This window comes from Musca autumnalis, unplaced genomic scaffold (genome assembly GCF_047663935.1).
Source record: "Musca autumnalis isolate F117 unplaced genomic scaffold, ASM4766393v1 scaffold_1, whole genome shotgun sequence".
NCBI lineage: Eukaryota > Metazoa > Arthropoda > Insecta > Diptera > Muscidae > Musca > Musca autumnalis.
Window position 1 is genome coordinate 260,920,732 of NW_027411644.1, and position 23,094 is coordinate 260,943,825.

At 35.0% G+C, this 23,094-nt stretch overlaps 1 protein-coding gene across 1 annotated transcript; it reads left to right on the forward strand.

The window, feature by feature from the left end:
• The first annotated feature begins 4,330 nt into the window (after positions 1 to 4,330).
• LOC141389464 (sodium-independent sulfate anion transporter-like) lies at positions 4,331 to 20,075 on the forward strand. Its single transcript, XM_073960979.1, has 7 exons — positions 4,331 to 4,449; positions 4,555 to 4,966; positions 13,426 to 13,481; positions 13,731 to 14,461; positions 14,533 to 14,835; positions 18,405 to 18,550; positions 18,615 to 20,075. The coding sequence occupies exons 2-7, from the start codon at positions 4,619 to 4,621 to the stop codon at positions 18,960 to 18,962; spliced, it is 1,932 nt and encodes a 643-aa protein (XP_073817080.1). The 5' UTR covers positions 4,331 to 4,449; positions 4,555 to 4,618; the 3' UTR covers positions 18,963 to 20,075.
• The last annotated feature ends 3,019 nt before the right edge of the window (positions 20,076 to 23,094 follow it).

Consider the following 23,094-nt stretch of genomic DNA (forward strand, 5'->3'; position numbering starts at 1 on the left):
AAATTATAGTAACATATAAATACAGATATAATTAAAATAGTGGAGCATTGTTATCACATAAGGGAATTCTGACTAAATCAACGTTATTTGCATCAACTAAGAATTCTTCTTCCAAATTTCTTTGCTAAATGTTTTCTGGGAAATAAAAGAACCGATATATTTAATTTGAAAATTTACACACAAAACTAATAGACAATTTTACCGGCCCTAACCTATCACAAAATTTCACGCGGAATGGATTATAATTGTGACCTGAATAGTTATTACAAAAACAATCCACAATTGTTTTATCTATTTTATCTACTGAATATTGGTCGACCATCACACAAATTATAGACATCTATCTGGCCGACACAAACGCGCAATGCAATATTTCGAAACGTTCTGTCCCCATTTGTGACTTGTATTTAATGTGGATGGGAGGAAACGCAATGTAGCTTTATCTCTTCTAAATAACACATTCGGTGTAGAAAGTGTTGGATCTCGGACCGATATTTGGCGAGGTTACAACAAATACCCTCTTCACTTGCTGACGTAGGATATAACAAATAAGAAAGTATCAGTCAGCTGTACAGACGGAGATATACCCTCAGCCACTGAAAAAAAAACAACAAAACCAAACACAATACTTATACCGTATATAAAATATATTGATTTTGTATCACGAGTTTGCTTCAAAATATTGGCAAATTTTGACAGTGTTTTAGTAAGTTTGTGTGCCCACAATCTTGTCGGACTTTTATCAACCAGTTGATAAAATGGTTGATAATAAATAATCGATTTTTTAAACTGAAAAGTCATCTGGAGATCAACCACTTGAACAATTGTCCATTTCTGCACTACTTTTCAACTAACTATAAATAGGTTGAAAAGTCATCACGGTACGCCTTAAGTAACTTACACCTGAGAAGTTTTTGCGGTTTCTGAAACTACAATGTTCGTGGATGAGAAAAATAAAAAAAAAACAAAAAAATCGCCAGAGGGATTTTCAAATAAATCGGGGTCAAAGTTCACATTTTTAGGGCTTTTTTAGGTTTTCATGATTTTGCTTGGAAACCGCAAGCACTATCGAAATGTGATTAAAGAAAGTGTTGTAGCAGTGAAAATTTTCTACAAGATTGTCCTTTTTCGTAGGTATTACCATTTTTGAGATATAGAAGTTCAAATTTTGACAATTTACTGACTGTATCGTCTCCTTATAAAAACAAGGTCATGCCTGCAATTTCCCAACTTAAACTTATATATCTCAAAAATGGTACAACCTAGGAAAAAATTACGAAATCCAATCTTATAGAGAATTTTCACAGCTATATGGTTTTCTCTAGTCACATTTTGATAAGACCTTCAAGCAAATCGCGAAAACCTAACAAAACAAGTTATGCGAATTGGAACTTTCATCTACGGACAGATCGAATGTATTTAGGATATTTTCAGAATTTTGTGGCACTTTTTGGACATTTGAACTTGCCGACAGAAATGTGGATTACGATTAAAGTTCAAAAGTTTTGCGGAGGAGGGAATGGACCGACATAGTGCATTACGGAAGTGGATCTTATTTTGAGAGTCATATTTTTCGATAGATATCGCGCCCACTAGTCATTTTAGTGGGTTATCGTACACCTGTTGGACCAGTATGCCAGAAGGCAAAGGATCTCCGAACAGGCCATAAACTGCGCTTAGACACAAATGTTGAACTTTTGTGGGGGAGGTATCCTAAGGAGAGGACCGATATGGGTCATTTTAGAAGTTAAACCAAGTTTGGACAAAATATGACGAAGGCCAAATTATTGTGCTCTTGATCAATATCTGGTAGATATATTACGATGCGTAAAGTATGGACCAATTCGGTCCTTCCCTTCAAGAGTTATCGTGCGCACAATTTTTCCGAACATTTTTGAACTTTTGTGGGGGAGATTCCTGAAGGAGTGAACCGATATGGCTTATCTTCTAAGTTTGGACAAAATATTATGAATGCCAAATTTTGGATCGAATCAGCAGATCCGTTCGAGAGTTATCTTGCGCTCCAACCACTACACACGGTGTCATAGGGGTTTTTTTGCACCTTTCAGGTTATTTTCTCATGAAGTATGGTTTTGCCCCTGATGAAACTTGTACCGCCGTATGGGGGGCCGTGAATACAAGTTGCTACAAACAAAAATCAAAACGATTCGAGAGCAGGTCCTAAAGTGAACTTTTCCGAAATTTTATGTGGGAGGAACCCGAAGGCGTGGACCGATTGAGTCCATATTGGAACCTCATCTAAGTTTGGTAGAAATTTCACGATGTGCAAAGTATGGACCAAATCGGTTACTCCCTTCAAGAGTTGTCGTGCGCACAAATTTTCCGAACATTTTCGAACTTTTGTGGGAGAGGTACCGGAAGGAGTGGACCGATATAACCCATCTTCGAACTTTAACTAAGTTTGGACAAAATATTGGGAAAGCCAAATTTTGGACCAAATCGGTTCATCCGTTCGAGAGTTATCGTGCGCACCAGCCAGCGAGACAGACGGACGGACATTGCTAAATCAACTCCAAATTGTCTGAAACACATTTCCTCCAAACATACTTGAGGTCTAAAACCATTATTTCGATGAGGCACATTTTGCCCGTTTGAAATTGTATATACCCTCGTTAACATAAATACTGTTTAAAAAGAAGCTAGTTAAGTTTAAATCAGTTTCAGTTCCTACAGGGAAGCTACAAAACAAAAACAAATCATAACATTTGCTCTCTTTTGTACGCTCTTTCTTTGCATTCGGGTCGTGTGTGTGTGTAAATTGCCGAAAAACGTCGGCACCGCCGTGCCGAGTGTGGTCCCTCATGCTGTAAAATGGAAGAAATTTATGAAAAACCATTTTAGTATGTGCCGGCAGGGTTTTGAAGCTTTTGGGCCATTATCTCAGGAAGTTTTGACTTACTCCGGAAAAAATTTGTTCCGTTACAAATGAGGCTGCTAGAGCAACCTACTGAAAAAAGAATCAAAACGATGCGAGATGAGCTCTTAAACTTCACTTTTTCCGAATTGTGTACCCGAAGGAGAGGACCCATATAGTCCATATTCCAACCTGATACATGACTGGATGATACGATGTGCAAAGTCTGCATCAATCAGAAACTCCCTGCGAGAATAATCCTGCGGATTTACCATTTTGGTTGGTGCCGTCAGGATTTTTCGGAGCTTTTAGGCCAATATCTCAGGAAGTATGGACTTGCGCAATTGTACCGACGTAAAGGGAGCCACAAGGACAACCTACTGAAAAAAATTCAAAAAGATCACTTTATCCGACTTTTGTGTGGGAGGCACACGAAGGAGTGGACCGTTATAGTCCGTATTCGAACCCGATCTATATCTGAAAGTCATAATACGATGTGCAAAGTTTGGACGAAATCAATTGCTCCCTTCGAGAGTTATCGTTCACACCTTTTTATAAAAAAATTTTGAACTTTTGTGGGGGAGGTACCCGAAGGAGTGGACCGATATAGCCCATATTCGAACTTAAACTAAGTTTGGACAAAATATTACGATACCCAATATCTGGTTCGAATGAGTTGATCTGTTCGAGAGTTATGGTGCGCACCAGCCAGACAAACAAACAGATGAAATGAATTTCGCCCAAACATAATTGGGGTCTAAAACCATTGTTTCGATGAGGAACACTTTTGGTTGTATTAAAGTGTTTATACCCTCTCTATCCTAAAGGCTGAGGGTATAAAAATATTATTTGAGATTGATCTGTTACCAAAAATATCTTTTCCTTTGTCTGTAAATTATTTGTAAACAAAACGCCTTTCCATATGATTCACATTTTTGAAACTAAAACCATTCAAATGATCTGCTATGTGATGCGTTGCTTGGGAAAAAATCCCCACATAATAAGAACAGATTTTAGTTTTGAATTAATTTTCTTACGCTTGTTTGATTCAATCAGCCAGTGGGCATCTGGTTCTTCTCTGTTGCGGGAAAATACATTATTTGCGGATTTTCTTAAAATTCTGCCACAGCTGCAGTCAACTTAAGCCAAAACCCCAAACCCCCACCAGAGAAGAATATCAACACAATTAATGCATTTTGTTGTTTTGTTTACACTTGGTCAAATTTGCGGCTGCTGTGCAGTTAGATCTCTGTTAACTGCAAGGCATACCCTCATTTCGTTGGAAAAGTTAACTGCCAACGAACGAATGATGCCGGCATTTGTTTTAGTTGTTGATGCTAACGTTGACGACGACTACAACTTGTTATCTTTTTGTTTTTATTTTGCTTTACTCTCTGTTCCGATGGTTTAGCCCTCCTCTGCCACACATTTGAGAGCAGTGATCTTTTTGTAGTCAGTCAAACGAAACACACTTTGCAAGTTGATCACTTATCTCAAGTAACATTCGCGTTATTGACTCGCAAAAGACAAGATCACACAAAAAGACAACGCGGATAAATTAATAAAACAAAATTGTGATAAAATAATAAAATATATGGAATTAAAACTAAAACTTAAATAAACTGTGCCAAATTTATTAAAACAAATAATTTATTTTTTAATTTAAAATATTATTTCAGTGTTTTAATAAAAAAGCAAATAATTACGGGAAATAAATAAACGTTTGTAAATTATTAAAAAACAATGCGCTCGGATCATCAACCAACTCAACGTAACAACAGTTCGGGTTCCGAAGTGTCCTTGGAAATACCACCGAATGCCATTTACAATACATCACGCGATTGCATTGTCCAAGACGATGATATTACCGATAAGCGCAGTGCTTGGACAATGGCCACGGAATGGATGAAACAAACATCGGCACAAATTTTTCGCAAGAAAACCCTTTACAAACGTTTACCGATTCTAACATGGCTACCAAAATATAATCGTGATGATTTTGTTGGTGATCTGATGGCCGGTATTACCGTCGGCCTAACCGTCATTCCTCAGGGTTTGGCCTATGCTGGCATTGCTGGCTTGGATTTACAGGTGAGTGACAACAAAAATAGATATAAAATAAATATTTTATGGCAACGAAATGAAAATGGAAGGAAAGATGTGCATAAAAAACGAAGGTTTAATAGAGCAGTTTCGTATCACAGGTAGCCCTAGCAATATTTCCATACCCTCCACACCATAGTATATTAAGTTTGTTTTTCGTTTGTAACGCCGTCCGTCTGTGGTAATCACTCTAGCATCCACAAAAATGGAGATATTACGCTCAAATTTGGGGGCGTATGCGTCTTTTGTTTGCAGGCTGGTCAAGTTCGATGATGGGCTATATCGGTCCGCCCGATTTCAGGTATTTTGATGTTTTTAGTCACATTTTCAAACTAAATTAGCTATAATTTGACATTTAGGGTTCCTAGTGATCAACAAACATTTATTCCAAAAAATATGGGTATAGATCCATGTTTTGGTATAGCCCCCATATAACGGTACCTCCCGATGTTCGGTATTTTGAGGATTTTAGCTACAATTTTTAACCTAACTAGCTGTAATCTGACATTGAGGTTCTCAGTGGTTACAAAAATTCTTCGCTAAAAATCGTCAAAATAGGTCCATTTTTTGGTATAGCCTTCATAAAACGGAACCTCCCGATTTTCGGTATTTGAGGATTTTAGCTACAATTTTTAACCGAACTAACTGTAATTTGACATTTGAGGTTCTAAGTGGTCCATGTTTTTGTATAGCCACCTTATAACGGAATCTCCCGATTTTCGGTATTTTGAGGATTTTAGCAACATTTTTGACCGAACTATCTCCACCAAAAACTGTCAACATAGACCCATGTTTTGGTATAGGCCCAATATAACGGTACGTCTCGATTTTCCGTATTTTGAGGATTTTAGCTACAATTTTTAACCAAACTAGTTGACAAAAATCGTCTCTGTCTTGATATAGCCCCCGTATAACGGTCCCTCCCGATTTTTGGTATTTTGAGGGTTTTTCAGTTACATTGTTTGATGGAACACCCCGTAATTTGACATTTGAGGTTACCTGCAGTTACAAAACCATTCCACCAAAATTTGCAAAGATAGGTCTGCACTTTGATATAGCCCCCATATAAAAGTTCCACCTGGTTGAATACAGTGTTTAGATTAGATAATTTAGGCATATGGGTATCCGTAGTCGAAAAATGTTTGCAATTAAAATTGTGCACAAGAAAGGAAACTTATTTTTCCATTCCAACTAAGAATATTTTATGGAGAGTATAAAAAGTTCGGCCGAACTTAACACTTTTTACTTGTTAATTTTGAAAAGATTTTTACATATAGAAACTGTTAATGTCTGAAATAGACTTATAAGTCGGGCATTTTAGTTTATCAATAAAGGTTAAGTTACAAAAAAATACAATGAAGATAAAAAAGATAAATCAAAATCAAGGTAGGAAAAAATTATATTTTCATGAATTAGGAAAAAAATAATTTTTGGAATTAAAATAACATACAGAATGAAAAAGAATATATTTATGTAAAGTTAAGTCCATTGTGATTTTGTTCTAACTCCTATACTTTAGGAAGTTGCCAAAATAAAATATAAAAATCGTGTCACTGCCCAAAAAAAATATTGAAATGCACACTCCAATTTTACCACAAGAACGAACCCTACGAAAATAGGTCTATATGAACTGGTTCAATTTTCATATAGAGTAAATAAAAATGGGTCCGCTACAACCATTTACTCCCATAAAAATTATCAAAGAAATAAAAATCGCTCCAGAGATATAATATTTATGGTTTTGGATCAAATGGAAGAAAATTGCAGGTTTTGCATTTTAATATTTTGTTGTGGTGTGTGTGTTCCTTTTTTTTCAAAATAGTCTGTTTAAAAATAATATTCTGTTTTAATATTTTATTAAAACAACTTATTAGTGGAGAAAATTTGGCATGTTTCGAACCTCGCAATTGAGTCAGATTATTTCGAAAAAAAAAAACAAACTTGTAACGGGGCTATCCCAATATAAGAAACAAAAGCTTTTTGTTTGTTGAACCATGATGTAATAAATAAGGTGTTAGTTAAAATCAGAATTTATTTAGATCTGCCAGAATATTTCTTATTAATAAATTGTTCTGTGCCGCATAAAAAAAAAATATTGGAAGTATAGAACGTATCACTTTACGACTAGAATAAAAACGGTACCAATTAAGATTGAATTTTAAATTTTCTTTTTTATTTAATTTTAAACTATTTTCTGAACCATTCTTCAAACATTCTTATATTGAAAAATATTAAGAGACCTTTTAAATTACAAACATTTCACGGTGCGCCTTAACTAATTTTAAATGGAGGGTGCTTACACCTGGGAAGTTTTTGCAGATTTTGAAACTACAATGCTCATAGATGAGAAATATCAAGAAACAAAAAAAATCGTCGGAGGGATTTTCAAATAAATCGCGATTTAAGTTCACATTTTTAGGGGTTCTTTAGGTTTTCACGACTTTGCTTGGAAACCGCGAGTCCTATGTAAATGTGCCTAAGAAAAATGTTGTAGCTGTGAAAATTCTCCACAAGATTGACCTTTATGACATTTTTGTAGGTTTTACCGTTTTTGAGATAAAGAAGTTCAAATTGAGACAATGCACTGACTGTATCGCCTCCTTATAAAATCTTATATATCTTGAAAATGGTATAACCTAGGAAAAAATGAATCATCCAATCTTGAAGAGAATTTTCACAGCTTCAAAATTTTCTTTAGTCCCATTTTGATATGACTTGCGGTTTCCAAGCAAAATCTTGAAGACTTAAGATAAAAACCTAAAAATTTGAACTGAACCTCTATATCTCAAAAATGGTAAAACCTACGAAAAAAAAGTAAATGTCAGTCTTGTAGAGAATTTTTACAGCTACAATATTTTCCTTAGACTCATTTCGATACGACTTGCGGTTTCCAAGCAAAATCGTGAAAACCTAAAAAAACCCTAAAATTGTGAATTTCGATCGCGATTTATTTAAAAATCACTCCGGCGATTTTTTCAGTCTTTCTTATTTTTCTTATCTATGAACATTGCTGTTTCAGAATCCGCGAAATCTGCCCACGTGTAAGCGGTTTTCATCAAAAGTTAGTTAAGGCGCACTGAGCATGATATTGTTTTATAAAGAGACGATACAGTCAGTGCATTGTCCCAATTTGAACTTCTATATCTCAAAAACAGTAAAACCTAGGAAATAATCATAAAATTCAATCTTGTAGAAGATTTTCACAGCTACAACATTTTCTTTAGGCCCATTTACATTGGACTCGCGGTTTCCAAGCAAAATCGTGAAAACCTAAAGAACCCCTAAAAATGTGAACTTAAATCGCGATTTATTTGAAAATCCCTCCGGCGATTTTTTTGTTTCTTGATATTTCTCATCTATGAGCATTGTAGTTTCAGAATCTGCAAAAACTTCCGAGGTGTAAGCACCTTCCATTTAAATTTGGTTAAGGCACGCCGTGATTTATAAATGAAAATTGTGTCAATATCATGGCAAAATATTAAACTTGGACAACTTTATAATGAATAGAAAATTATGCTAATATGCGTATAATTAACAACACACTTTTGATTTCTAATACGACACATGGTCCCATGAGCAAAAATGAATGTCACCAAAACAAAATGGTGACATCATTTCATTTCTTTGATATTATAAAATAAAACGCGCTATTGTATTGTATCGATGAGAGTTCACTAATACTTTCCATCGTAAATACTTATATTAAATAAGAGTAATAATTTATAATTTTAATAAAAAATAATAATTTTGTTGTTTCAACACATTGGTCTGGTACCAATCACCGATTTAGTCAGGTGTTTGGGTTTTGTCCTAAGAGACCTTTAGAACAATTCTATTGTTTAATATTTTCACTGACATTTTATTTTCTAAAACAACAATGTTGTTTTTGTAGAATTGTTAGTTGTTATTCATGCATGTACCTTCTATAAGTATACCTTGTTCTTATACAAAGCAAATTTAATTTATTGGGTTTAATTCTTTACTATTATAGAATAATTAAAACAAGTAAACAGGACAATAGTTGGAACGGGACCAATCCATATTTCAATCATGGATCAAAAGTCTTTCCCTCGGGTACCTCCCACACAAAATTTCGGAAAAGTGTAGTTTAAACTTCCTTCGTTAGTTATTGGCATTAGAGTTGGGTAATCTATAGATTGAATACAAGGAACAAATTATTTTCTTTATATAAAAAATTAGTATATTTATATAAAAACATATATTATTTCATTTATGTAATTAAAAGTACTAATAAAAGTAAATGTATATATATTTAATTAAATATAGAATCTTGCTGCGGACTTCTAAACTTTTGTGACAATTAAAATTATTTATTACATTTAAATTTTTAAATTATTTAATTAATTTAAATTATTTTGCACTTTAATACACAACTTTTTCGGCTTTTAAGCTTTTTTTCACAAAATTTCTAATGACTTTTTATTTACTTCTTATTTTAACTGTGATTCACATGTAAAGAACGTTATTTTCACAATCTTTAGTCCACTTCGAACAAAGCACCGCGAGTAACTAAGACGTGTTTTTAAGTTTTGTTGTTCTTCTGCTTCAATAATACACACTTTTTATAGTGCAAAAAGGAATTTGCAACTTTTTGTAATAAATTTGAAGCACATTTCGTTGCAATTGCAGTTTTTGCAACACTTTCTGTTTAAAACTAAGCAGTTTGTGTTTAATTTCTAGCATATTCTGTTGAAACAACTGATTTTGCAATAATTTGTGTTTGAAATTGTACATTTCCATAAATTGCACTACAATTTGTTAATTATTACACACCCTAAATAATCAACAAAAAATCACAGTAATTTTCATTGCAATTTTCAACAAATAATTTAGAGTGTAGTTCCTAGTTCCTTGTACTAGTTCCAAAACGTATATAAATCCACACGAATAATACCAATAATTTCAATAATCTAAGTCTTAAGTCGTTCGCACATTACGACTATGCATATTGCAAAATATAAACTATAATATGTCCCTGTAATTGCAATTGGTATAGGTAAGTCCCTGCAGCAGTCTATTGTGAAAACAGCTTTTCGAAGTCCAGCATTTGTGTTGTATCAGTTTGCACTTTATTTGCTACATTCAGACGGTTGCGAAACTTTACAGAGTTTTCTGACACCTGCCTTTAACAACATGAGCGATTTGTTTTCATGTGACTTTATGTGGTGACAGCCTCGTGTCTTAAGTATTTTGAAGTTTTTAACTCAGCCTCATTCTGTTGTCGGATGTTTGACTGTGTAGGCTAAGTATTCCGACAGTTGGGTCAAAGTATTCTCCTTTTCCATTTTGCCATTATAAGTTGTGTTCCTTTACTTGCCTGAGTTTACCATTTTTTACATTTTTAACCTGTAAAGCGTTCCTTAACCCCATAACGTGGTAAAACTGGAAGCAATTTTTAAGTGAGAGATAGAGAACAAAAATTGCATTCTCTTTTACCACAGGCTACCAGACAAATTTCCTCGGGTAAAAAATGGTAGAACTGATTCTTCGGTATTTGTTTGACGATTATTTTGCAATAAAAAAAAAATAACAAAAACGAAAGAAAAAATGCGAACGCTGACAAAACAAAATCAAAAACAGTGAAATAAAAGGAGAAAATTTAATTTTCATGTTTCTTTTTGACATTGTTACCAGATCTACCATTTTTCCGTTCCTTTACTTTTCTGGTAAAAGTGGTCATGAGAGAGCAATTTTGACAGTTCTCTCTTTTATCAGTTTTACCATTAAAAAAAGTAAAGGAAGAAAGCTATAATAGGTCTGTTTCTTTACTTTTTTAGAGGAAACTGTCAAAATTGCCCTCTCATGGCAAGTTTTAAATGTCAAAACCAAACTAAGAAATCAATTGTTTTATTTTATTTCACTGTTTTTGATTTTTTTGCCAGTGCGCTATTTTGTTTGTCCTTCATTGTCAAATAATCGTCCAACATACGAGGGCAGTTCGGAAACTTCTTAGCCTAGCACAAAAAGCGCGGTATAAACAGAAAAAAGTTAAGTGTTTTGGAAACTTCCATCTCTGTTATGAACACATGTTAAATTTTGTGTCGATCTGGCAACTCCTTCATATAGAAACAGGTGTTCAAAAAAGACGCATCCGCAATTTTTTTACAATGGAAAAATTAGAAATGCGTGCTGTCATTAAATATTTACATAAGAAAGGTTTATCGGGACAACAAAATCATAATGATATGGTGAATGTGTTAGGTGAAAGTGCTCCTTCATATGCAACAGTAAAAAATTGGGTTGCTGAATTTACACGTGGTCGTACAAGCATTGAAGATGAACCACGTAGTGGACGTCCAAAAACAGCAACAACAACAGAAATTGTAGCCAAAGTGCATGATATGGTATTAAATGATCGACGACTAAAAGTGCGTGAAATTGCCAATATCATGGGCATCTCAAATGATCGAGTCCATTTAATTTTGCATTAGGACCTACAGATGAAAAAGCTTTCTGCAAGATGGGTGCCGCATTTGTTGTATTTTATTGATTGACTATCTGCAAAAGGGCAAAACAATAAATTCAGAGTACTATTGCAACTTTTTGGATCAATTAAATGTACAAATTCGAGAAAAAGTCCTGGCTTACAACACAAAAAAATAATTTTTCATGAAGACAACGCACCAGCGCACAAGAGTGTTTTAACAATGGCTAAAATCAACGAATTAAAGTACGATTTGCTTGACCACCCACCTTATTCTCCTGATTTAGCTCCCAGTGACTTTTACTTGTTCCCAAATCTATAAAAATCCTTGCTGGCAAGCGTTTTACCTCAAATGAAGATGCAATTACAGTTGTAAACCACTATTTTGAAGACCTTGAGGAAAACTATTTTAATCAAGGGATAGAATTGCTAGAAAAGCGTTGGACTAAGTGTATTGAAGTTTCAGGAGATTATATTGAAAAATAAAAATATTTTTGAAAAACTAACTATTCTCTTTCATTGGTAGTCTAAGAAGTTTCCGAACCGCCCTCGTACAAATTAGTTGGGCAGTCATTTTTACTCTCTCGCTCTTAAAAAATCCTTCCATGTTGACCACTTTTTAGGGTAATGGAACGCTCTCCAGGTTAAACATGGTAAGACATGATAAAACTAGTAACCTCAGGCACGTAAAGGAGTTTATATTTTAATCGAATTTTTGCTCATCATTCATTCACCAACGAACTACAAAACCCACGGTCAAACTTCATGACAGCAAAATATTGACTGTACGTCTCATTTATGCATTGTTGTGACGCCTTTGTACTTTCAACGCACTTTCTGTAGAGCCGTAATACCGGACTTGCACAAGTACAGACGCCAGTATATGAATTGCACAGAAATTTCTTGTACATTTTACTTGCAAAGGTTCACATTTTGTCCGTCGAGATGTGTTTCTGGATACGAACCTATCACATATAACCGTTTCAATGATGAATAATAATTGTACCTAAAATGTTGAGATTGTGTGAATCAAGTTTTCAATTCAATTTTCTGGCGAACAGCTTCTGAAGTGATAGGCCTATTTAATTTCCGGAAGTTGGAATATAGGTTGTCACATGTTCGGCTTAATTTAATATTGCCATATATTTAAATTTTAATAGCATGACCTTAGGTTTTGGCCCAAAATGCTCACTATCTAAAAAACGTAATAAAACATTATAGGTATATCTCATTTTTAACATCTTGTCAACTTCATTATCTGTTACTGTGTTTTCTATAAGTGTAATACTTAAGTGAAACATGAGCATTTCTCTTACCATCAAGTATCTACATTGTACTTGTGTACATTATTTTGACAATATCTTGTTTTTTATCAATATCAAATTAAAACAAAGAACAACAAATTAACTTTTATGACAAATGTAAACAAACATAATAAAATTGGGAGAACAACTGATGAATGCAAAAAAAAGAATAATTTGTGTTTACGGAACAGTAGAAATGAATCAGAAATATAATGAGATTTGTATCAATGGAATTTGTTAGTCACCAACGATTAGGAATAATTTCGGTTTTATTTCCAAATGACTAAGTTTAAGGGTGTACAATTTTAGTTCAATGCCTTTTTTATAAGAAAAAAAACTCTTTCACTTTTATGATCATAAATGGTACGTAAAAATTCCAAAAATATTTAAGAAATTAAATTAAAAATTTAATTAGTTTCGTTATTTTGTATAAAAAATAATGAAATACGGAAACGTATAGTAAGATTGTCCTAACTGAAAATTATAAATATCAAAATTAAATCAGTTTCCGTACTATTTATGAGAGAAATTTTGCCTTAAAAATGCATTTTGAAATTAGCAATTTCAATTTTTTTTCTTCACATTTTTCTGCAAATTTCATTTTGTTATTTTAAATAATATCCAACTTTTTATATACTTCTTTTTTTAGTTAATGTTATATATAATTAATAAATTTATTATTTTCTGTTTAATTTCAGTATGGTTTATATGGCTGCTTTTTGGGTTGCTTCATATACATTTTATTGGGCTCAAGGTAAGAAATATTAATAAATCCCCTATAATTATTTCAAATATTCAGTAGCAAATCACCTGTGCAATAGAAAGAAAGTGAAGTTGTTATTAAAAAAATCCCTGATGATGATCGTCAAAGACGGTCGAAATATTGGAAGAATAAAATAAAATAATAAAACTCAATTTTCATTGTTTTATTACATGACCTCGAGCCAAACTAATCTCCAGAAAAATTATTTCAAATATTTTAATTTCCCCTTTCTCCTTACAGCAAAGATGTTCCGGTGGGTCCAACAGCAATTTCGGCTCTGCTGACATTCCAAACTGCCCACGGTGTGTGGCAAAAAGCTGTACTCTTAACATTTCTAACTGGCCTCATAGAAATAGCAATGGGCATATTTCGTCTTGGCTTTTTAATTGACTTCGTATCGGGGCCAGTAAGCGCAGGATTTACAAGTGCGGGGTCTTTGATTATTTTCACTTCGCAACTGAAAGATCTCTTGGGTGTCAATACACAAGGTGATACCTTTGTAGATATGTGGATATCGGTGTTTAGTGATTTACACAATATCAGTTGGAATGATGCTGGATTGGGTGTTGCCTGTATTGTTGTATTGCTCAGCATGCGTGCCATGGCAAGCATGAGTTTTGGTCCCAAGGCGGGCAGTGACAAATCATTCTGTCAGAAATTTTGGTCTGGACTATTTTGGGTTGTTGGTACCTCACGGAATGCTGTTCTAATTGTTGTCACCTCGGCAATTGGTTATTATTTGTCTATTTCTGGAAATGAAATTTTCCGTATGGTTGGTTATGTACCTAAGGGTTTGCCCAAATTCAATGTACCACCATTTTCAATGACCACGGTGACAAATAGTACAATTACCGGTGAACCAATTGAGATGCATGAAAGTTTTGGTCAAATGGTTAGTAGTTTGGGATCGGGTTTAATTGTGGTGCCATTGATTTCGCTGCTGGAAAATATGGCTGTGGTACAGGCATTTGGTAAGTTAGAGACAAAAAAACTATATAAACTATTCTTTAACTAATGCTTTTTTATTCTTTATCTATTTTAGCTAATGGCAAACCCTGTGATGCTACCCAGGAACTTATTGCTGTTGGTGTCTGCAATGTGGCCAATTCATTTGTCCAAGGTTTCCGCAGCAATGGTGGCATTGCTCGTGGTGCTGTTTTAAATTCCAGTGGTGTTCGTACTCAAATGTCGAATATCTATACTGGTCTCATTGTCATTGTGGCCTTGTTGTATTTGACTCCCGCTTTCTATTATATTCCCAAAGCTGCATTGGCCGCTGTCATCATGGCTGCTGTTATTTTCATGATCCAATATCGTGTCGTCAAACCCATGTGGAGAAGCAAAAGTAAGTTTGTTATATTTATTATAGCCTTAGCCTTTAGGTTAAATAGGGTATATACACTTTGATACGACCAAAAATGAGCCTCATTAAAGTAATGGTTTTAGACCCCCAGTATGTTTGGACGAAATTAGTTTCTGATAATTTGGAGTCGATTTAGCCATATCCGTCCGCCTGTCTGGCTAGTACGCACGATAACTCTAGAATGGATGGACTATATCGGTCCACTCCTTCGGGTATATCCCCCACAAAAGTTAACCAGTTTTCACTAAAATGATGCGCCCGTTAACTCTGGAAGGGAGTAAATGTATCCTTCCACACACAAATCAGATTTGAATATAACTATCGGTCCACTCCTTTGAGTACCTCCCACACAAAATATCGGAAAAATGCTCACTTCCAAAATGGACTATGTCGGTCCATTCCTCCTCAGTTGAGGTCTCATATAGAATAGAAGATCTCAATTGAGGTCTCCTACTGAATAGAAGACCCCAATTGGAGGTCTCCTATAGAATAGAAGACTTTAGTTGGGATCTACTATAGAATGGAAGACTTCAGTAGAGGTCTTCAGGTCAGGTATCGTAAAGATAGAAAACCTGGGGTTTTCTACAGAAAAGAAGACCTCTGTTGAGGTCTCCTACCTCTGTTGGGTTTTCTTACAGAAATGACCAGAGTACGTAAAAATACTTTAAATAAAATTTCCAATCGTTTCGTTTCGTATTTTCCATAGGAACAATACAAAACGAAACATAACCCTCGTTGGCCGAGCTCGCTGTTTAGTTTCGTTTTGTTTACATTCGTGAGTACGAACAAAACGAAAAGCGAAAAGTACTCAACTCCACAACAACAGATAGAAAACTAAATAGTACTTAACACATGTGAATAAATCAAAAACGTTTGGTGGTTGATAAAATTCACTGTGGTATGCTGATGCTAACTTATAGGGTTGTTAAGCAATCACATGTGTGTGTGCACGGCAAACGTTTCCCAAAAATACTTGTCGTTTCGGTGGTGAATGAAACAACTTGGCAAAGCCGAAGTTACATTTCACCAATCGTACGGTTTCCATCTTTTTACGTTGAAAAGTTTGTGTTTTTGTTTTGGTTGTGAGAATGAAACGATTCAGAGAAGCTGAAAAGTTTGTGGCGTTGTGTGATTGGTACGGGAATCGTTTTGTTTCTTTCCGTTCATTGGAAATGACGGCTTCAGTTGAAGTCTCTTATAGAATATAAGCCCTCCTGTTGTTTAGAAAACCAAACGTTAGGTCTCCTATAGGAGAGAAGACCTCCGTTAAGGTCTCCTATAAAATAGAAGTCTTCAGTTCAGGTCTCCTACAAAATAGAAGACCTCACTTGAGGTCTCGTACAGAATAGAAGAACTCACTTGAGGTCTCCTATAGAATAGAAGACTTCAGTTGAGATGTCTTATAAAAAAGATATCAGATGAAATCTCTTACAGAATAGAAAACCTCAGTTGAGGTCTCCTAAAGAATAGAAGTCCTCAGTCGAGGTTTCCTATAGAATAGAAGACTTCAGTTGAGGTCTTATATGTAATAGAACACCTCAGTTGAGGTCTCCTGTATAATACAAGACTTCAGTTGGGGTCTCCTACATAATACAATACCTCGATTGAGGTCTCCTATAGAATTGTCGGCAAATACATATTTTTAGGGGAAAGAAAGAGTTTCAATGCACACAGGCTGAAGGTACATCTCTGTCCGAAAAACCGACTGATAGTTTTTTATCAGATCTTAATGGGACTAAAACCACCACCCGTGTTTGCCTTGACTGTACGGCATTTGCGTACCACACTGGCGCCGCATAGCTTCGCACAGAAGTCAACAACATTTCTTTGTCATCACCCAATTACCGCCGGTCAGCGACTTGAGAACCTTGTTCTATTTCTGATCTTATAAAAAATAGCTGTGGTTTGGGCGGGCGACTCAATAGTATGGGGTAGTTTTGATTGGATCAGCACAATCGACCAATATGTTCAGGGGCAACCTCATTTCTACCATGCAGATGATGAACAGTGTGTCAGTGGATTTAACGGCGGATATTTTCATATTCCTGAGATGGAAGATCGGCGCTAAGTCAGCTATGTAGCTATGTATGTAGACGTTTAACCTATAACATACATACATATGTCATCGACAATAGGACCCGACGTCAATATCGTACAATCATCTGCATACATTAAGACCTCTATGTTATCTGGAGGGTGTGAAATTTCAGAAAGGAAGAGCTTAACAGTTGCGAAGATATCACCCCGCTTTGGAGAACTCGCAGTTTCATTTTAGGGTTTGGACTTCTTGTTTCTGAATTCCACAAACGACTGGCGTCCATACATATAGTCGATTATCCAACGTTTCAAACACGACGGGATGGAAGTCTGGTAGAAGGTATCGAAGCCCTTCGATAGGTCAAAAGCCACCATAACTGATCGGTTACACGGCCTGCTCTCCTTCAGTCCTCGACTGATGTTTGCGGATATGGCGTGTAATGCTGTTGTGGTACAATTCATTTTGCGGAATCCATGCTGATGTCCAGCATCTGAGAAACTGTTTCTCATAACGGAGAGGAGTAGTACCTCGAGAATCGTTGCTACTGGCGACAAGAGGGAGATCGGTCTGTACGATTCACCTTTGTTGGCATCCTTGGCTGTTGTCAGTATCGGAACCACCCTGTCAATTTTTTAGGCTTCTGGTAACGACCGATTTAGGACACTTGGTAAATACTTAAGTCTGGGTTCATCCAGTTGCTTAAGCATTACTATTGACATTACGTGTGGGTCCAACGCTTTGGGTGATATCGAGTTTCGGATGACGTCGGCAACCTCATACATACATACATATGTTCTCACAACATCCCCGATGGGACAAGGGATACTTCTTTCATATCAGCGAGTTCACGCAGATTCATATTGGTTCAATGATATGTCACCGAACAGCGTGTCTTACAGCAGCATTGTTAAGAAGTCTTTCATGGCTGAAATACTCAGTAAATGTCGCCTACATTCCAATGAAGGGATTTACCACCGACAAAATTTTGATGTTCTTGTCAGGGATTGAACCGCAGACCTCCTGACTGCAAAGCGGACGTGCTTACCACTGCACCACGGTGGCTCCCATCGAACATTTTGGTGGTATCTCCTCGACTGGGAGGGCTCTTATACGGCATAGCACACTCTCATCTACGTTGAAAGTAAAATCCGTTCTTTCATCTTTCTTTCCCGGATTCAAGAACAATTTAACATTTAGGTGGTATTCAAGCTTGTATATGCGGCAAGTTTAATATTTGGACCCAAACGGCTTTAAGTTAAAATAGGGTTTTAAATAATGACCGCTCATAAAAAGGGGTTTCTGTAAAAACCCCATCCTCAACAGGTAGCCAACGGAAAAACATACGCAAATGAGAAATGCACTTTGGTTTCTCCCATTAATCCCATTAATAAGCAAATTACTGCAAGAAAAGATTTTTGGGAAAAAGTCGAAAAGTCATCACCCTAATATGTACATACATTTATTATCTTTATTTGATATTTTCCTAATGTTTTTATTTTCTTGTCCTTTTCAGAATCCGATTTAATTCCCGGTTTGGCTACATTTGTTGCTTGTTTAGTTCTACCTTTGCAATTGGGCATTCTTGTTGGCATTGGTATTAATATCGTTTTCATTTTATATCATGCTGCTCGTCCCAAATTGCATGTACAAACATTATGCGTAAGTATTTTGCAGACGAATAAAAGTTTACGAATTTTGTATTAATTTCTGCATTTCTCTACAGACACACAACGACATGAAATATATTATGCTAACTCCCGATCGTTGCTTAATATTCCCCTCGGTGGAATTTGTACGCAATGTCATTACCAAACAAGGACGTAAATCCACTCTACCCGTGGTCATTGATTGTACACACATTTATGGTGCTGATTTTACTGCTGCCAAAGTTGTATCATCAATGATTGATGATTTTGAGAGTCGCCAACAAAAACTATACTTTTTCAATTTACAACAACGTGTTGCACAAGTATTTGAGGGCCTGAATAATAATCTCCAAGTTATTTACGATTTGAATGCACTCGATATGAAACTATCGGGCAAAGAAGAAGAAAGTACCTCGAAGCTGTGAAATTAAAAACAATAGAATAGTTTTAAGACAGAGGTAATTAAGTATGTAAGTTTTATTGTAATTTGTACTTAAGTTGTGTAATAATTTGTTGTAGCAGTATAACTGTAGTATAATTCGTTATCCTTAAAATGTTGGAGTTAAGATATGAGTTTCAACAAAAAAAAAAATTTCGATTTAGTTGTTTCCGAAATTTAAGCTCATTAGTTTGTTAGAAACAAGAATGTCACATATCTTCTTACGGAAGTTTTTACGTTTTAAATTTTAATTTGCTAAGGACACAATATGTCAAAATATGTACTTAATATTAAACATAGGAAAAAATTAGTGAAATCGGTTTATCGTTCCGCATACCAATGCCAACAGTTGTTTGGTCAAAAAAATTATCTCAAAACCCGCCTTCGGTACTAATACATAAAAAATAAGGTACACAAAGATTTGCAGCTTTAAAACTTTAAAAAAAGAGTGGAATTCAGCCAGCGACTAAGAGTTAAGGACTATTGCTTAAATAATTATATTTGGCATTTCATTGAAATTTACTTTCATGTTTGAAAATTGTTAACCGTGCCAACACTTGTGGTAGCTAAACGATATTATGTATTATTGTTTGTTTACTTGTAATGTACAAAAATAAACAAGTATTTTAGTATTTATTTTATTAAATATCAATTTCCTAATTAGTCATTAAGATTTATTTTCTTTTCTCTCAAAAAAATGCATAGCGATTTGACACTTTAATATAAGTTGTTTTGCAATATGTACGTAAACTTGTATACAAACTCATTCCTTAAGTACTTAATTATGTATATTAACAGACTAAGTACATACTTACATAGTTTTGTATGTGATACTAATATAATTAAGTAATAATTACCTGTAATTAGTATTTTTTCTGCTTAGATTTTGCTAATTTACTTTGTATCTTTTTTTCTGGACAATAATTACTCTTGTATTTGTTTATGTAGTTTATTGTATTAAATTGAGTATTATTTACGTTGTTCTTCGTTGTTGTATAGTTTTATATACATTCCCAAAATGCATCATTATTGATATTTTTGTATTTAATTTAGTTTAAGTAGAAATGAAGTATGTAGAAATAAAAGTAGATAAAATGAATTTGATTTTTGTTTCTTTTCATGGTGTAAACTTGATTAGTTTGAATTTAACATTCAACCACGACTGACCCAACTTTTAAATTACATTTTTGTCATAATTTTTTGACATAACTTGTCCGACACCATTTTTATCTCAATTCTATTACTTAGGTGAAAATAATAGCAAGAGTGTTCCGTAGCCGAACTTTGAATAGACTTACCACGATCTTCTGTGCTACTGTAATATCTAACCGTGGTTGGTGTGCATCGGAATTTTGGTATTCTCCTTGATATTTACATCGTCTCATGACCTAGCCAGCGTAACCATTGTCATTAAATCAGCCTTATTATGAACGAGGGCTCCCCTCGAAATGAAAAATTGGCATGCAATATTTTCAGCATTTTGCTTCAAAAAAGTCACATTTGTTCTAGTGTCCCCTAGTGAGTATTCTCACACTTTCTCATTTAAGTTGAAACGGCAAAGAGACTAAACTCACGAGGAGTTTACACACAGAATGCTGCTCAAAGCATTTGCAACTGAAATGACTACTTCAATTAGGTTGACCCCTTTTTAAAGATTAAAAAATAATTGGGAATAATAAAAAATAATTGGGAATAATTGCATTTATTTTACAAAAATATACAAAACAAAGCTTGGACCCACTTTTGGTCCTGCTCAAAACATTTGCATCTGAGAAAATTTAATTCAAAATCTGTAGATATTATTTTTGTTTTGATAATATATTGCGAGTTAAACCTTTTATTTATTATCTGGACACATTATAAAGGTATCCAGTTAACTAAATAAATTAATATGTCCTTTGGAATCCTGTCTCTAAGGATAATTGTTAAATACCAAGGTTTTATTCAAGATTTTATAGTGTAGAGTCCATTTTAGGGCCTCGGAACCTCCTATATGAATTTAGGTCACTTAAGCTGATCGGTTCCAATAAGGAAACAAAAAATATTTGCAAAAAATTACTAGTTTTACGTGGTTATATATACGTTTATTGACGTATAATGCCAAATCACCCTCTTATACGACATTTGCCTCCAGTACCATCTCTGTCCATAAAAATACCTCCAGGTCAATATAAAACACCATCTTCGTTTTGGGTTAACTTTTTTGTATAAGGGGACAATTCAATTATCATTCGACCTGGTGATCAAGTACATTTTTTCAATTAATATAACTCAAATATTGATCTAAGTCGACGAAAAGTACTCGATTTTACAACTCCAAAAACAATTCCAAACAATTATTGCAATCACAGATTAAGAAGATGTCTCATATCGTTTTATTTTTTTTTTTTTTTGTGTAGATTGTCCTAGGGCCTCTTTTACGAATTCCAAGATGGACTTCTTTTGTTTATGTATTTCCTTTCCTTTTCCTTCAAAAACATGTTTCTTCTTTTCTACACATTGGCTGGCTTCCGAAACGTCAGTTGCTTTGCATTGCTCCGCGAGGAGCAGAGGCTTCAAAAAAAATCAACACATGAAGTGCTCGCCAGAATACCTTATGGATATCTAATAATTTTATAAAAAAAATGTGTGTATACATACGAGGGACATTAGAAAAGTTTGCGGCCTATGCAGCACGCAGTGTCGCCAAGCGTCATTTGACATTTTTTGGAATGCTGTTTTTAGCCTAACCGTATGAATCGATGTGTGAGAGCCCATATTTTCATGGTACAAAATGAGTCTTCTCTTGTTCGTTTTTCGCATTTCTCAGGAGACTTCAGGCAAACAAGTTGTAGTGTAACACTCAGAATTATTCGTCCTACATTTCCGAAGCCGTATAGTCGCCACATGATCAGTTTTGCAGAAGAGACATTTGCGAACATTTGCTTCGAAGTTTTCGAGTTATAGTGTACCACTCAGAATTAACTGTCCTACATTTCTGAAGCCGTATACTCGCCACACGGTCAGTTTTTCTGAAGAAACAGACAACTTTTTGCTTCTAAGTGTTTCTTACATGAACAACTTTCGTTGGATTTGGCTCGTTTTCGAAGACCAAACGGCCAATTCCTGCTTTGTTTGGGCTCCTAAGCATAGATCAGGGACGCGCTTCTTTGCTTCTTTTTATAGTGAGGGTGCCTACTGAGTTGTTTTTGCATTTGCTTCTCTCTGTCAAGTACAGTGTACGTGCACATAAACAAACAATGACCATCATGTGGTTGTTGTTTTTTTCACCCATGCATACACACATGCTGTAGTATTGATGGAAATATTATGGGCGACACTGGCATAGATTCCAGATTCGTCGTCTGTTACGATAATATAAACGTCGTTTGAAGCACCGCGATCGATTTTATGCACAATTTCTTTGAACTAATCCACAAAAGCCTTTTTTTAACGATTGTCCCATTTTGCTGGATCTAACGAAAAAAATCCATTTTTGCGGCCAGGTGTTTACGCAATATCAAATGTAAGTTGGTGGAAGAAATGCCCAAGGATGCCTCTATCCCACAGTATACAACATGGCGATCTCGCATTATCCGTTCACGCAGGGCAGATTCTTTTTTTCTTGCACAACGTTCGATTTTGGGCGACCATCGTTTTTTGGCGAGTGGCGGCCACGATTGAATTCATTAAACCAGTTTTTCATAGAGCTATAGGATCGTCCTTTATCGACATACAAAGATTTAATTTGATCGATGCACTCTTGCCGCAATAATCCACTTCGGAAATTGTGAAAAATTATAGTACGAAAATGTTCACAAGTAAATTCAATTTTGTTTTGGCAAAGTGATTTTTTCGAGTCACTGTAAACAACCCAACACATGTGTCAAACTGTCCTTTATAATTTGACATTTGCGGAAGCAAGCAAAGCAAGCGACAATTGATTCTGTTCTGGCCTTTAAGGCTAAAACAGCCAAGCTTCCAAAAAAAGTCAAATGACGCCTGGCGACACTGCGTGTTGCCTAGGCCGCAAACTTTTCTAGTGTCCCTCGTAATGGATTTAGATGTCAAAAACATTATCTTTAGTTCGAAGAAACAAGAATACTATCAAAAATTCACTCAGAAGACTATAAAACACG